Genomic DNA, 16,238 nt, shown 5'->3' on the forward strand with positions numbered 1-16,238 from the left:
GTAAGAAGGTATACACTTCTGCTACTTTTGCCATTAGGGCTTTAAATTGCCAGTTTCATATGTTAAAGTACGAGGAGCATATTATGGGACTGCTTAAACAGAAAATGATGTTGATTCCTGACTGTGCTGAACGCAAAGAATTTACAGGATTTAATGCATTCTGCAGAACAAGTTGGTAAACATACTTTGCAGTGTGATTTTCACTCTTTAGAAGCATTTTGCAGGGCTGCTGTCACTGGGTCTGTACTTACAAGGCATGCTTGGCTTAAGGAGCTAAACTTGCCTGATCATGTTAAAGCCAAATTATTGGATGCTCCCTTAAACCAAGACCGCCTGTTTGGCAACAAAGCAGAAGAAGTCCTCAAAAGGATGCAGGAAAAAGTTAAATCTATGCAAACTGTTAAAGACTTCCTACAAGTACAGCCTCCCAGATTTAGTAGGCATTGGCCTTCAAAGAATTGGTCCTTTCCAGTCTCTTCCAGGCCTTCTCAGTCCAAACCCAGGAACAGCAGACCACTTAGTTTACAGTCTCAGACTACACACAGGCCTAAGCAGTGGGGGGCTCCCACTTCCAAAGCAGGGAGTAGTAAGCCACCCCCCTACGGAATAATGGCACAATGACCTGACCTTAACCCTGCCAAGCCTTGCTCAACTGCCTGATCCCTTAGGAGGAAAGCTCGCCCTGCATGCAAAAAACTGGGAACTCGTTACCCAGGACAAATGGGTTTTGAATATAGTTTCCCAAGGATACAGATTCCACTTCCACACCCTACCAACCCCAAACGGTTGGCCAGACCTACCCTCAAATCAGAGGGCAGAGGCCCAACAGCAGGTTCTCTCTTCTAAGTATCAGGGCTATTTAACCTGTCCCAGCAGAACAAAGGGGACAAGGTTTTTATTCAAGAGTTTTCCTGGTACACAGAAAAGACAGCTCCTGACGTCCTATCCTGGACCTCTCTATTCTAAGCACCTTTCTGGTAATCCCAGAATTCAAAATGCTAACATTTCAAAAGCTGCTTCCTATGTTAGGCAAAGATGCCTGGTTGGCAACCTTAGACTTGAAGGACGCTTACGTGCACTTTCCAATAAGGGAATCTGGCAGGAAATACCTACGTTTCAGGGCAGGCTCCATGCACGATCAGTTTTCTGCACTTCCCTTTGGCTTATCTACTGCACCCAGGGTATTCACAAAGTGTCTAGCTCCAGCCATTGCATTTTGCTGGCAGAGAAATATTCAGATATACCCATACTTGGACGATTGTCTGATTCAGGCAGAAAGCCATGACTTGCTATTAAAACATCTGGCATACGTAAAGAAACATCTAACCTCACTGGGGTACACCATAAACAAAAAGCAATCTCATCTAGTACCCTGCCAACAGATTGTATTCCTGGGAGCAAGCTTGTACACAACTTCCCAGATGGCTTTCCTCACTCCAGAGAAACAAGTTTATTTGACAGCCTACTTCGAACTGTTGGCCACAAAGACTCAGCTATCTGCAAGGAAAATCCTGCAAGCCGTGGGGTTCATGGCCTCTTGCATTCTACTAATTCCATATGCAAGAATGGAAACTACAATGGTATCAAAAAGTCTATGGTGTCAACATTCTCAGGACCTGGAATCAATGATTCCTGTCATTACTTGTATAAAGACAGAGTTCCTTTGGTGGGCAAAGGCCTGCTACCACAACAAGGAGCTCCCTTTCACTCTACCCCTCGCCGCCCAAACCCTAACAGACGCATCAGACTATGCATGGGGGGCTCACTTGGCAGGGCAATGCGTTCAGGGCAAATGGAACCTGAGACAGCTGCACCTGCATATCAACCAAAAAGAAATGTTAGCTGTACAGAATTCCCGGACAGCCTTCAAAGACCACATTCTTCCTGGACAACTATTGGTAAAGACCGACAGCATCACAGTTATGTGGTACATAAACAAGCTGGGGGGGAACCCACTCGTACCCTCTCTGCAGACTAACCATGGCTTTGTGGAACAAATCCTTGAGCTACCAAGTGCACCTACAAGCTCAGTTCCTGCCAGGCAAGCTAAATTCACTGGCAGATGACCTAAACAGAAATCTCATGGACCCACAAGAATGGAAACTGGAGCCAAAAATATTCAAACTCTTGAGGAACAAATGGGGGACTCCAGAGGTAGACCTGTTTGCCTCCCTTCAGAACTACCAATTGGACAAATTCTGCACAAGGACCTTCCACAGTCAAGCTTGAAAAGTGGATGCCCTGTTCTTTACCTGGGAAAGCCCCTCAGTTTATGCCTTTCCCCCTCAGCCTGTCCTCTCGAATTTTCTGCAAAAGCTCAAAACGGGGCAAGCTAAGGACAATACTGATTGCATCAGACTGGCCACGTCAGCACTAGTAACCCCTCATGCGCAATATGACACTGCTGGAACCATGGCACCTGCCTCAGACCCCTTTCCTGTTGTCTCAGCAGGCAGGCCAGGTTCTGCACCCTCAGCTTCAAACCTTGAACCTTGCAGCTTGGCTAATTCCTTGAGCACCCCAATAGCATCCCTCAGTAAGCAGGTGCTAGATGTCATTCTGGAGGCAAGGAGGCCTAGTACTAGAAAATCCTATGCTGAAAAGTGGAAAATATACTGTTCCTGGAGCCAGACTCGGGATGGGCACAATGGTGCCCAGCTTACCTCATATTCTTCAGTACTTAACAGAAATGCTCCACAAGGGCCTATCCTTCTCGTCAATTAAAATTCATGCCTCTGCCATTTCACCACATTATAATACTGAGCCACCTCTCTTCTCTCACCCCACGCTAAAGCAATTCCTTAAAGGGGCCAAACATTTAAGACCCCCCAGGAGAGCCCCTACTCCAGCCTGGAACCTTAACTTTGTATTGGAAAAGCTCACTTTCCCTCCCTTTGAGCCAGCTGTAACTGCAAAGTTGCAAAACAGCCTTCCTTCTAGCCATCACTTCAGCAAGAAGTGTCTGAATTACATGCCCTTATGACAGTGGAGCCCTTCATTATCTTCCATGCAGACAGGGTTTCCCTCAGGACCAATCCTTCCTTTATGCCCAAGGTGGTGTCTAGTGTGGCTCTGTCAGTCCATTCATTTGCCTACTTTTTTCTCTAATCCACAAAATAAAGGAGAATGAATACTGCACTCTCTGGACGTGCACAGACAACTTAAATTTTATTTGGCAGGACTAATCCTTTCAGAAAATCTGAACAGCTGCTAGTTGGCTTTGCTGCAGGGGCAGAGGGGAAGGCCATTTCAAAGCAAACCATTTCTAAATGGATAGCCCATTGCATTAATTTATGCTACAAGCACTATGGAAAACCTACCCCACAGGGGCTAAGATCACATTCCACCAGGGCTGCAGCTACCTCTACAGCCTTTCTCAGGGGAGTCCCTACCAGGGACAATCCTATAAGCTGCTACCTGGAGCTCTGTACATACCTTCACCAAGCATTACCACATGCCTATTTTTTTCTAAATCCAGCTCTGGTTTTGCCACTGCAGTCTTGCAGGGCTTAATAGCTGGCCCTAATGCTCTCTAACTTCCTCCTCCCTTCCTTAGAATCAGAGTCATAGATTAGTAGTAGGCTACCTGCCTTTGGGGGCCATTTTAAGCCTAGCCAATTACCCCTTGTGAGAATCAAACCTTGTATATTGTGTCTCTCCCACACCTCCTTTGGGAATCAACCCAAATGTGATGACTGTAACAGTGAAACACTAAGAACATAGTACAGTTGTGTTCACTTACCATAAATGTAGATGTTAGAGTGTATTCACTGTTTGCAGTCCTGGTTACCCTCCCTCCAGCCCCCTGACTTCTCTTGGCTCTACCTTTCCTTCTTGTTTGGTGTATTTAAGTTTTTCTGGTGTATTTGCTTTTTGATGGAGTTGTACCATAACATAATTTCTACCCATTGTTGGGGGCACCTGACATCTGGTGCAAGAAAAAACTGATGTAATGTCATCGGCTGCATGTTTTATACCCCTGACGACCTGATGTCATGGAAGAGGAGACAGCATCCAACGCAGGAATTCAAGACTCTGGTATTCAGGCCAGCTGAGGGCTACCTGCAGGCAGATAACCCAAATGCGATGCCTGCAACAATGAATACACTCTAACATCTACATTTATGGTAAGTGTACACAACTGTGCTTTATATTAGTGCTTTCCTTTACAGCTGTCCATATTTACACCGGACAACAGGAGATACTGAAAGGAAGTACCACTTGCGGTATTATAAAACAGGTACCTGTATTCATGAAACAGATGCTCGTGGACATTGCGTAAAGAATGGACCTCATTGTGCCTTTGCTCATGGTCCTCATGACCTCAGACCACCTGTTTACGATATAAGGTAAATTGCCTTTTTTATGCTTGTTGGTAAATTTAATGAAAGTTGTTTGCTTAGTTTATGCAAGTGGTTGTTAAATTTGCATACTTTCATGAAACTTGTACTCTTAGTCAGGGATAGTAATGGAGAAAATGGTAAGACAGATGAAAGACTTTTGAGAATAGCTGTGTTGCCAAAATGTTTTCCCACGTCCCTCCTGTAATGGGGTGTTTTTGATGACTACTTGAGTTTCCGAACTCTGTTACTGTGAATTGTTCCACATTTTTATTTTGGGTGTCTTTGGCTCTTTAGGTTGGCTTGAAGGGAACAGGTGTGAGGGAGCAGAGAGTTTTTTCTTCTGGCTTTGTTTACATTTTTTTTCTGTTTTATCCATGGTAAAACTTTGGTTATAATCATGCAGCATACTTCCTGAAGAGAAGGAGAGAAGGAGTGCAGTCAATTTAGTTGTTTGCTTGTTTGTAGTTGTGTGGTGGAGATAGCTTCCTTTTGTAAGGGGACATGGAAATGCTTGATGCCCCCCCCCCCCCCGCCACATACGCTTTTTTAATGTTTTTCTCTCTTTTGGAGCTATTTTTACTCAGTTTGTTTATGTATAGGATTCACTTCCTTTGCAGCAGTATTCGGCTGTCTTGCCAGTAATTTAAGACAAAAAGAAAACTGTAATTCCTTGGTATGAAATGTTTTATCCGTGCCCTTTTTTACCCATAGGGATGGTTCAGAAAAGGATGCAATGTAGTCTTCCCTGCATATGGTTTTGTTGATGGTAGAATGGTCTAGAGGAAGATAAGCTGTTCATGCTGTTTAATGCGCGCACACACACACACACACACACACACACACACACACACACACACACACACACACACACACACACACACACACACACACACACACACACACACACACACACACGTATACATACTTGTGTGTGTGTGTGTGTGTGATTATATATATATATATATATATATATACGTGTGTATTTTTGTAAGTAATTTAGCTTGGGTGTTGGTACCCATGTCTTTTTTACACTGTCTCCCCTAATCGTGGCGAGCCTCTACTTTCACCTGAGGCCATTTCATCAGGGTAAATGCAGCGAGTCTTGTGGGTATGGGAACCGCCATATATTTGTCTTTCTGTACCAGGATGGGCACACATCCTCTTTCGTCTATACCTCTGCCACCAAGTGCTTTAGCTGTCCAAACTGGTTGTCGTCAAGGCTTTATTCCTCTGCGACACTTCTACAGGTTGAACTTTGTCTGGTTTTGCTGTAGGTTGTAAAATGTATCTTTCTCACAGCATGCTATGAATATTTCTGACATTTGAATTTACAGAACAGATCACACCATGTGTGCTCTTGTAATGCTTGCTTCTTTGGGCTGTGGTGTAAATGTTTTGTAAGTGGAGTATGATTTTGTATTCTGTGAGCAGGTTTTTAACTGTACAAATGGCAAGTAGTTTTAAAGATCAAATGCAATGGGAACACTTCTCTGTTTGTTCTTCTGGTGGTCTGATTGTTACAGTAATTGTTAATGATTGAAAACGTGCAGTTGTAGTTTAAAAAATGAATATGCTACATTGTCCCACTTGCTCTTCACAGGCTACAAGAGCTTCATCTGAGACATGGCGCAAGGTAATGATGCAAATGACTGGAATGCCTTTCTGGTTTCTTGCATTGAGAAAAGGCATGTAGAAATAATTTTCTTTTTTTAATAGAAAAAAGGTGCAAAAAATTGATATGTGCAGGTAAGTGTGTTTTAATTAGAGTATAGTCTCCAACATCAGATATATTTAAACTCGCCGCTATCCTCTATATGCCCGTGATTTCTGCTTTTTTTTGCCGTGGTCCATAATAAAATTAGATTTTTCTGTTAAGTCATTGGAGATTACCATGGGTTAATAACGCCAGGCATTAGTTCTATCATGCTTTTTTTTAATTTTTTTAACATCTCTATTAAATTAGAACTTGAACCATATTAACATTTGTCATTTTATGCTTTATGCATTACATAAGTTTTCTTTTTTTTATCAATCACTGTAGCATTGCATGAACTGCTTAATTCCTGCTGTAGATGATGATTTACATTTTGATTTCCATTTTCTAGTAATTCCTTTTTCAGCAGCCAGTAGCATTAAATTTAGTAAAGCCTTGCTGTGTACTTGCACTTCACATCCTGTGTCCCAACGAAGTATAATCATTTCCTTGGTTAAAGCCATTTGTTCCTCCAACATTTCTGATCAAGTACTCTGTACGTTTTTTTTTCTAAAATTTGCCAACTCATTACATTCCCAAAGAAGCACGTTTCCGGTTATATCTCTCTCTCTCTCCCATCTCACATCCAGCTTTTGCTTTCTACACAAGTAAAGTTTCTCTGTAGCCTGCTTGGGGCATAAAAACACATACATATACATATACATATACATATACTGACAATTCCAAGCAAAAATTCTAAACCACTTGGATTTTGTTGCATGCTTCTTGAGAACCATACAGATGTCCTTCCAGTGTTCCTTTTGTAAACTGCCTTTCTGGTCTGTCTTCCTATGTTTTCTAACCTCTTCTGATGGATTAATTTTTTAAAATTTATTAATTATTTTTTTTGTGAGATAGGCAAACTTACATTTTTTATAAAAGTAATCAAATCATATTAACAAGTTCACAGTTATCAACATTATGCACCATGAATGTTGTGTACAATATAATTAATCCAACATTATATAATTTTGTTTTAGAGGAGGAATGAGGTGTAACATTTTCTGCATTTATTGTTTCTACAATTTCCATTTTTTATATGTAATTTACTCCTACTTTTTTCTAAAGATCCTACTTTATGTCCTATCTCTTTTACAGTAGTCACTACTATAAGTATGGTTGTTTTTTACTTTGATTTCCATTTTCAAGCAGCTGTGTTTTTGTTTTTTTTTTTTGTGTGCATTGACCATAATTAACCTTAACAATGCCTTACTATGTCTAGGCAATTCAGATCCTGTATCACAACTCAAAAAAGTGGTTGTGGTAATTTTATTTAGTTACTCTTATTTGTTCACCCAGTATTCTTTGTGCACCCAGTATTCTTGACAGTACTCCGTAGGGAATTTTTAAAGTCTACCAGCTAATAATAGGTTCATAGGTAGGTACTAGGCTATTGGCCCTAGGGCCTATACAAGCCTAGCCAAAAAGGTACCCTGGCTTTCGCCACCCAAGAAAATTATTTTCCTGTGCCCTGTCCAGCAGAACCACAGAAGTGATCCCCGGGGTGAATTTCCTATTACCCATCCAATCATCAAGATTTTTCTTGAAAAGTGCTAATTAGGAGGTCTGTTTGATATAGATAGGTAGTCTATTCTAGAGTATGGGAAGTCTCTGGGACAGTCATCTATCCCTCCAGCATGTTCTGTTTATTGTGGTAACAAGGTTTAGGTCCCTAGAGCGTGTAGCTCGGAGGGATTGGGATTTCTTTAAGTGGAGCATGTCCAGCAGCTCTGGGCTTGACATAGCTTTGTATGTTAGGCAGAGATCGCCTCTGAGTAGGCGATATGCGATGGAGTAAAGCTGGAGTTTTTTGAGACTGTCTTCGTAAGGCATCTGTTTGAGGCCAGTAATTCTCTTTGTGAGGTATTTTTGCGGCCTTTCCAGTTGTTGTAGATGTCTTGTGAGGTACATACCAAAAGGGGCGTTGTACTCTATAATGGGTCTAATGAGTGATGAGTAGAGGAGAACAATGACCTCTTTTTTTCTGGATGAGAAACCTTTTGTGATGAGGTGTGCCACGTAGAAGGATTTCCTGACCACTGTGGCGATGTAATTATCAGAGGAGAGACTACTGTCCACCTGTGTCCCAAGGTCTCTCATCACACTTTTGGTGTTAAGTAGACTACCGCCTATGTGGTAGTTCATGGATACAAAGTTATTACCAAAGGAGATAACAGTGCACTTTTTGGCATTGAGCTTGAGACCATGGCTTTGACACCAGGCATCTGTCTCATTGAGACCCTTTTGTAGGATGTCCACATCGTTAGGAGTTTCGATTATGGCTCCTAGTTTGCAGTCAACTGCGAATTTAGTTAGCCAAAGACCTTATGTGTTAGCCTGTACTTCAGAGAAGTAGATACCAAACAGGAGAGGACCCAGGACTGAACCCTGTGGTACTCCACTTGTCACTGGTCTGAAGTCTGATTTGGAGTCTGCTACTTTCACAGTGTGGGTTCTGTCAGTAAGCCAGTTGGCAACCCATCTTGTGACATTAGGGATTTATACCTAGTTTAGTGAGTTTATCTATAATTCCGGAGTGGGGGATGGTGTCGAATGCCTTGGCCGAGATCTAGATAGGCTGTGTGAGCCACCTTACCCTCATCTATGGCTTTGGTGACTACTTCAAAGAAGTCTGTCAGGTATAGGAGACATGATCTGCCTTTTACAAACCCAAACTGTGTGGGGTCCAGAGTTTGGACATCTCCAGTGTCTTTGTTTATGAGTTCCATGGCCTTGTAGACCAGGCTCGTTAGACTAATGGGGCGGTAGTTCTTGGGGTCTGTTGTGGCCCTCCCTTTGTGGAGTGGGATAACTGTTGCGGTGCGCCATTCAATGGGAAAAAAGCCTGAGATGAGGCTATGATTGAACACGGTACTTACGTGGGGTACCAGTTCATTCTATAGTTCATGTAGAAGGCAGCCTGGGATGTTGTCTGGTCCCATGGATGCTGTGTTCTTGGCTTTGGAGAGTGAGGTTTTTACCTGTGCAGCTGTGATTACAGGAACCTTGCATTCTTCCAGTATAAAGATGGGCCCTTTAGGGGGTGAGAGGGGGGTAAAGTTGGCACTGAACCTATCTGCCAGGATGTTGGCAGTATCAGTTGGTTCTGTATATTTAGTGTCATTGTGCTGTAACTCAGAGCAGATCGGAGTGCTGCCATTGAGATTCTTGACATAGCTATAGAATGCTTTGTGGTTGTCTTTAGAAGTGGTCGTAATTTTGTTTTCATAACTATCTTTGGAGGATTTTATGAGGGATCTCAGCTTCTTACTGAGGCTGACCAGGGAGTTCCTCCAGTCGTGGGATTTTACTCTTTTTTTTTCAACAGTTTCTTTCTTTCTTCTCTTGTAGAGTTTGTTTATGGTAGAAGACCACCACCAGATTGGCTTCCATTTTTTGGAGGATAGCATCTTGGTTCTGTTGGGGATAGCACAATTCATGCACTCGTGTAAGTGCTTATAAAGTGCATGTAGGATTTAGCAGTCGTACCTCTATTGCCCATCTGCATGGGTGTCGTGAAGTTTGCCACTTCTGTCTTAAGCGTGAAGTTGGCTTTGGAGAAATTTTTTACGGTTGTTTTCCTAATGGGGGGTGGGAGCGCAATGTGGATGTCTAGGGTGATTAGCTTGTGGTCGGATCTGACCAACGAGGAACTGACCTCTGGTGTGGAACACCGGTCACCCATGTTTGTGATGACCAGGTCTAGGATATTGCTGCCTTTGGTGGGGGTGTGGATAAGTCGATCTAGGGCGTTAGAATTGATGATTTCCTGAAAATGTTGAGCAAAAGAGTTGGTACATGAGTAGTTTTCCTAGTTAATGGTAGTGTAGTTGAAATCGCCCATTGGAGTGTTGGGTTGTATCTTAATATTATCCAGTGTATAAAGAAAAGAGGAGTGGGAATCCTGGGGCATGGTGGTGGGGGGGGGGGGTCTGCAGCGAGCTACAATCTGGATTGCGGTTTTGCCCAGAGTTAGTTGAACTTGGATAATCTAGGATGCATTATAATGTGGAAACATGTGCTTCTGTGTACCTCTTTCTTCCCCATTAAACCTCCAGCATTTGTCATCTATTTGAAGAAAACTTCTTTGGAGTCTGCTTGGGGTATAAGTACTTATGCAAACACTTCCAGTCAAAATTCTAAATCTCCCATACTTATTTGGGAGCCATACATATGTCCTCACATTGTTTCTTTGTGAATTTCTTAGCTAACATCTCTTCTCAGTCTTTTTTGACCTCCGGTGAATAATTCCTATAGTTGTAGTGCAGTATTGTATATTTTGTACTAATGATGTATTTTTTAACAGCAGCTTCTGTTCTAGAGTCAACTAAAAACTCAACCACTGCAGGTCTTTCACGTAGGATCCCCCTATCACTTTCGCTTTGCCTGTACTTCAATATCCTTCTGCGGTAGGAAAGACTATCTGTAGATCATCGCGATCCAACAGTTGTCTTGGTCTCTTCCTGTTTTATCACCTTTTCATCTCATTATTTGTTCCCAACACCTTGGTTCCTTTTACAGCCTCCTTCAATAAATTGGAGCCCCCTCTTCTATGTATCTCTAATTAAAGTCATCCCTGTCTGCAGAATGTCCTTTCTCCATTCCTGTGTTGGCTTAGTTCTTTGTATATTTTCTGCTACTTTGAGTATAATATCCTGATGTGACTGTTACTGACCGCAAGGATCTGGATCCAAAATTCCACTCATTCCTTGTTTCTTGAATTTTCCGTCTTCAGCATCATCACTTTCCACTTTGAATTGTAGCTTTCTGCTTGTGTTGTTCATAAGAATGTTAACCGTGTAGCTGTAAAATATTGCTTCAAATCGGGTCATCTTAAACTCACTTGTTCACTTGACTCTTACCCTTTTCCCTTCCCAGATAAAACCCTTTAACTCAATATTAATTACTATCCACAACTCCTCCTGTGGTTGATTAAAAATATGCCTGACTGTGTATAAAACTAAAGGAACTAAAAACATATATTTTTGGACATCTTGGTATGTGTAAGCAAGAGCTTCCCTTTTCTCAGTTTGTGTCCTCTTTTGTTTAGTCTCTTCCCACATATTCTTAGCAGCCATAACAGCTTCCTTTTTAACCCTTACTACTAAATACTTAATGTTGTCATGTCCCCATAAGTAGGTTATTACTGAAGCAATGGGTACATAGTTTACAGCTATAACCTTTGTTTTATCTTTAATTTTATGTCTGGAAAAAAAACACAGAAATGTCTTAGAATATTCCACAACACTGAGATGTCCTTTTCTGGTTTTATCAGGCACAAGATATCTGCAAATAAAGTCAAGCTTTCTTGAATACATACCAATTATATCCTTGAAGTTTTGAGTCCTTATTTATTTTGCCAGTTCTAAATTTAACAGAAATAGCAAAGGGGAAAGAGGACACCTCTGCCTTGTTCCTGCCTTCAGACTCAGCTGGTCAGACAAGAACCCTGCTACTTTGATACCTCATATATCCTCCTTATTAACAGTATTGTATCAGGAAATGTAAATGCTTCCATTGCTCTGCTCATAAAATCTCGTCTTACTCTGTCAAATGCTTTGTCTGCATAAAGACCCACTAACGGCAGCAATGTTTTTTTATCTGGATCATCCGTGTTCTGTTAATGTTTTCCTATGTTTGCCTCCATTCCACAAAAAAAACTTTGATCCATATCTATCCGTTTTGGTAACACCCTTGCCATTTTTTTTTTAGTCATTGTAGACATAAATGCTCTATAATCATGGTTTAATATTGAAATGGGCCCATATGAAGGTGGGTCTGAAGGTCTTTATTGTCTTTAGGTATTACAGCCACCACAACTGTCCTCTTGAATGCTGTAATTCCCCTTCTTTTAAAATACTTTTAAACAAAACCTTCCAGATTTTTTACGTTCTTCCCTCCTAGCTTCCACACTTCCACTGGAGTAGCATCTATTCCTGGAAAATTTTTTGCAGATTTGTACATCACCATTTTTATCTCCTATCATTCTGTCCTAACTGTAAATTGTTGAACTTCATCTACCTGTAACCTTTGCAAACTCGTCTTCCATGAATTATTTCCATTTCTGCTCTTTCTTGATTTCCCTCCATCACTGCTTTATACAAATTTTCATAACTTTTCTGAAATCTCTTAACACCTTTGCAGGGTCTGTGGATGCTTTTCTTGTTGTAGGGTTCTTCAAGTCTGGCAACAAACTTTCCTACTTTCTGTTGCCCAAGTCATTTTGCCAAAAGTTTTCTCTGGAGTCCTTATCAAAAAACATTTGATTAACAGCAATCTTTCTAAACTCATACCTATTATCCAGTTAATCCCTTATTTTCTCATTAGCACTCTGTGGTTGTGCCTCTTCTTCTTGGTCTGTAATGCATTAAATAACCTTTTCAGGCTTTCTGAATAATTCCTGTTACTACTTAATCATATCTCTTTTGTTTCTACCCATTATTTAAACTCTACGTTTATTTTATCTTACTTTCCTAATAACTTATTTCCACTACCCATTCCTTAAATTCCTCTCGTTTTTAACAGGTAGAAGGTGAAGTGTCAGGGTCTCATCATTACTTCATTACTTTACATTTTTGTCTTGGTAATTATTGGAGAAGAGTTATTGGATGTGTCTCGAAGTTCTCAATTAAATGCACATGTTCCTTGGTTAATATGTCAGTTTTCTGAGTTCCTACTACTGAATTCACGTCTTCCATCAAATATTTTAATAAATCTCTTCAGACATCTTTTTTCCTTCCAGCCCCCTCCCAGATATATCCTCATTGTTGCAAATCAAATTCCAGTCCCATCTGCAAGTAATGTTCCCTGCTGAAAGGTGAACATTTCTACCAAAAATTAAGCTGCATAATAGCAGTTTTAGGTGGAGTATAAATACATGCCAGCTGAATCCTCATCCCTTGCCAGTAGCCCCTTACTACCACAAATCTGCCATTTTTCTCTTTCACCTCTTCTATCACTATTGGAGCTCCTGTAGTATTTTAATAGAAGAACTCATCTTTTCCTTTTCCATGATATTCTTTTGAACATTCATACCGAAATCCTTTCTTTTTCAAATCTACACGCTCATTTCTTTCCAAATGTGTCTCCTGTGGCATTGCTATTTGCAAGTTGCATTTCTTAACATAATTAAATATACTTCCAATGTAATATGGAAAGTGTTGCCATTATGATGAGAAGTAATTATTCCCAGTTATTATAAATGGCATCTTTTTAAATGTCTATTTCCAGCTTTTGTGATGCATGTACCCACTAATATTTGGTAGGTTAATCCTTTGTACATTTTTTTCTTTTCGACACTGGAACCTATGTTACATTTTACAAGACTTTTTAATGAAATTTGTCAAACACTTCCCAAAAACAGCCCATAACCTATTAACTTTAATACAAACACACAAAACTATGTACATATTCAAATAGTAGAAACACTTGTTCCAAATTGACTGCTGCTGACACAGGCCATAGGTTATCTATGCTAAGACACTTTATTGTATATGCTTCTAGTTGTACTGCTTGGAGTGGAAAACAGCGTGTATGCTTTTGAAAAATATTAGATGTTAAGTTGTCTATCTCGCCTTCATTCTTGCTGGATGGGTTCGGAGCCGACCTCGGCTCCGACTCGGCCACTCTAAAGCTCGAGAGTTGGTTCCACCGGCTCGAGGCTCCCCTTATATCCCACAATGCTAGGCGAGCGTTACCTCAGATCTCGTTTGCCGCTACAGCTTCGAGGTTGGTTGCTTCTACCGGTTCCTGGTGAGTGTTAGCTTTTTATTCAAAAAGTTACTCTTTTTTTCCCCTTTTAACCTTAATTCTTCCTAAATTAGTGTAGGATATATATCTTTATCCCCGACCCTAATTTTTCCCCGTTTTCTTGTTAAAAGAACCGTTGGTTCTTCCCTTGGGCCTTTGGCCTTCCCTTTCCTAGGGTGTGTTTGTGTAGTTTTACTTTAACTTTTTTGTGCTTAATTATTAGTATTTTACTAAATTATTTTAGTATAAATAATTTTTTCTGACAGGGTATAACTGTGTGTTTGGGTGTGTGTTAGTGTACACCTGTCAGTTACTGAAATGTCAAAGGAAGCAAAGGTCTCTGGATTCAAGAAGTGTGATGCGTGCTGTCAGAAAATGTCTCTGACAGACGCTCACACTTCTTGTGTCTATTGTCTAGGGCCTTTGCACCTGCAGGATTCCTGTGCTGTGTGCCATGGCTTCAGCCCCAGGGTCCTGCAGGAGAGAAAAAACAAGCTGATTCTCAGAGGCTTGTTAAAGCCAGAGGATTCCCTGTCAGTTTCAACAGGGAAGCCCTCTAAGGCATCGAGGTCTTCGGCTCCGGCTTCTGAGCCGAGACCTCAGGTTGTTCAACCTTTGCCTTTATCGGCTCCGGCTGGAGCCGATAAGACTCAGCCCACAGTTTCTGTGGCTTCCTCGGCTCCGGCCGGGGCCGAGGTTATCGAGGTACCCGTGTCGGCTCCGACAAGGTCGTCGGAACCGACAACCAGAAAGAGGTCTAGGTCACCTTCTCTTGGCTCCGTTCATTCGGCTCCAGGATCTCCCCTGCTGTCTGAACGGAGCCAAAGGTCTCATTCCTCTAGGTCATCGAGGCTTTCCGATCATGACCTTCAGAGGGTGGTGAGTCGACTACTTAAGTCCGAGGCACTAGCCCAGATGCTTCAGAGCCCGACTCATCAGTCGGTGCCTGCCCCGGTCCATCAACTCTTTCCTCCTTCGACTCTTTTGAGTTCGGAGCCGGGTCGTGTCGGAACCGAGACTGTGGTCGCTTCGGAGCCGAGACAATTGTCTTCGGCGCCGTCGTCGGCTCCGATTTCTTCTTTTGAAGAATCTCGGCGCCGAGCTTCCCTCATCGGCTCCGAGGGGGTGAGTGGCATCGGACCCTTGTCCGACCCCTCTCCCTCTCGGTGCTTGGCGCTGGTGAGTTCGGCTCCGACATCGGCCTCGGAGCCATCACTGTCGGTGCCGAGGGGGTCCTTAGCTCCTCGGGCGGGGACCTCTGGCTCTGCCTGACAGGGGGCATTCGAGGTCATGCGGAGTGTGTTATAGTTTGGCTCTACTCCACAGTCGTCTCCGTCAGCCCTCTCCTCTATGCTGCCTCAGGGTAAGTCGACTCACTCCCTCATCCCGGACCGCAGAGAGCCAGCTCCTCAGGAGCCCCTTTGGGATTTCATCCTCTTCCGAGGCCTCTCCTGATTTGGCAGAAGAGCCCCCTCGGAAGAGGAAGTGCAAGAGGAAGCACATTGACTCACCTGAGTCTATCACGTCGGACACAGATCTGGATGATTCCGAGGGTTCCCCCCGTTCCCCTTCTGAAGATGTCTCATTTGCAGACATTCTGGAGATCCTTAAACAGAGGGGAAATTGGCCAGCCCTCAACCCTTCGGAGGACGAATCTGTGTATCTTGAGGCGTTTGGCTCTCGTCCTTCCACCTCCTGGGTGTGCCCCTTGACCCCCTCATGCAGGTGGTAGCTAAGAAGGCATGGACGGCTCCTGATTCAGTGGACCCCACTCCCAGGAGACCCTCCAAATTCATCACAGCTCCATCAGACAAGCAATTTTTATCAAAAGGAGTTTCTGTGGATGCTATGGTGGTAGCTGCTGCCACAAAGAAGGAACTGGCTGATCCTTCAGTGCCTGTCCATCCACCTAACAAGGAATCTAGGTCCATGGATAGGTACGGGAAGCGGATGTTCTCCTCAGCGACATTTACCATGCGTTCGCTGAATTACCTGTGCCATTTCACTCGTCTTCAAAGGGACTTGGTCAAGGAAGCGAGTGAAATGTTGAAGGACCCTACAGCTGCGGGTTTCCAAGAGAAAATGAACACGCAGCTGGCTATCCTTAATTCCATTTCCAACTCCTCCATGCGCCTCCTCTCTTATGCGGCCGATGGAGCGAGCAGAGCCGCAGGGACAGGGGTAGCCTTACGTAGGCACGCCTGGATGCGGCTATGCAACTTTGCGGAACCTTTCAAGACGTCTTTCACGAACTCCCTTTTGATGGATCATCTCTTTTGGTCCTCAAGTGAAAGAAACCCTGACTAGGTGCGAGACTGATGGCAAGACCCTTTCTGCCGTCGGAGTCTTTTTCGGCTCCTTCTAGGCCTTACCCCAAAGGCCAGAAGGGTGGG

The 16,238-nt window shown here is 42.7% G+C and overlaps 1 protein-coding gene across 1 annotated transcript in view; it reads left to right on the forward strand.

The window, feature by feature from the left end:
• Positions 1-16,238, forward strand: part of UNKL (unk like zinc finger) — a 2,026,838-nt gene that overhangs the window by 109,319 nt on the left and 1,901,281 nt on the right. The window contains exon 3 of the mRNA XM_044089534.1: positions 4,173-4,349. Within this exon, the coding sequence (XP_043945469.1) occupies positions 4,173-4,349 (177 nt within the window). The remainder of the gene's footprint in view (positions 1-4,172; positions 4,350-16,238) is intronic.

Source organism: Protopterus annectens, chromosome 12.part0 (genome assembly GCF_019279795.1).
Source record: "Protopterus annectens isolate FY-2018-M chromosome 12.part0, PAN1.0, whole genome shotgun sequence".
NCBI lineage: Eukaryota > Metazoa > Chordata > Ceratodontiformes > Protopteridae > Protopterus > Protopterus annectens.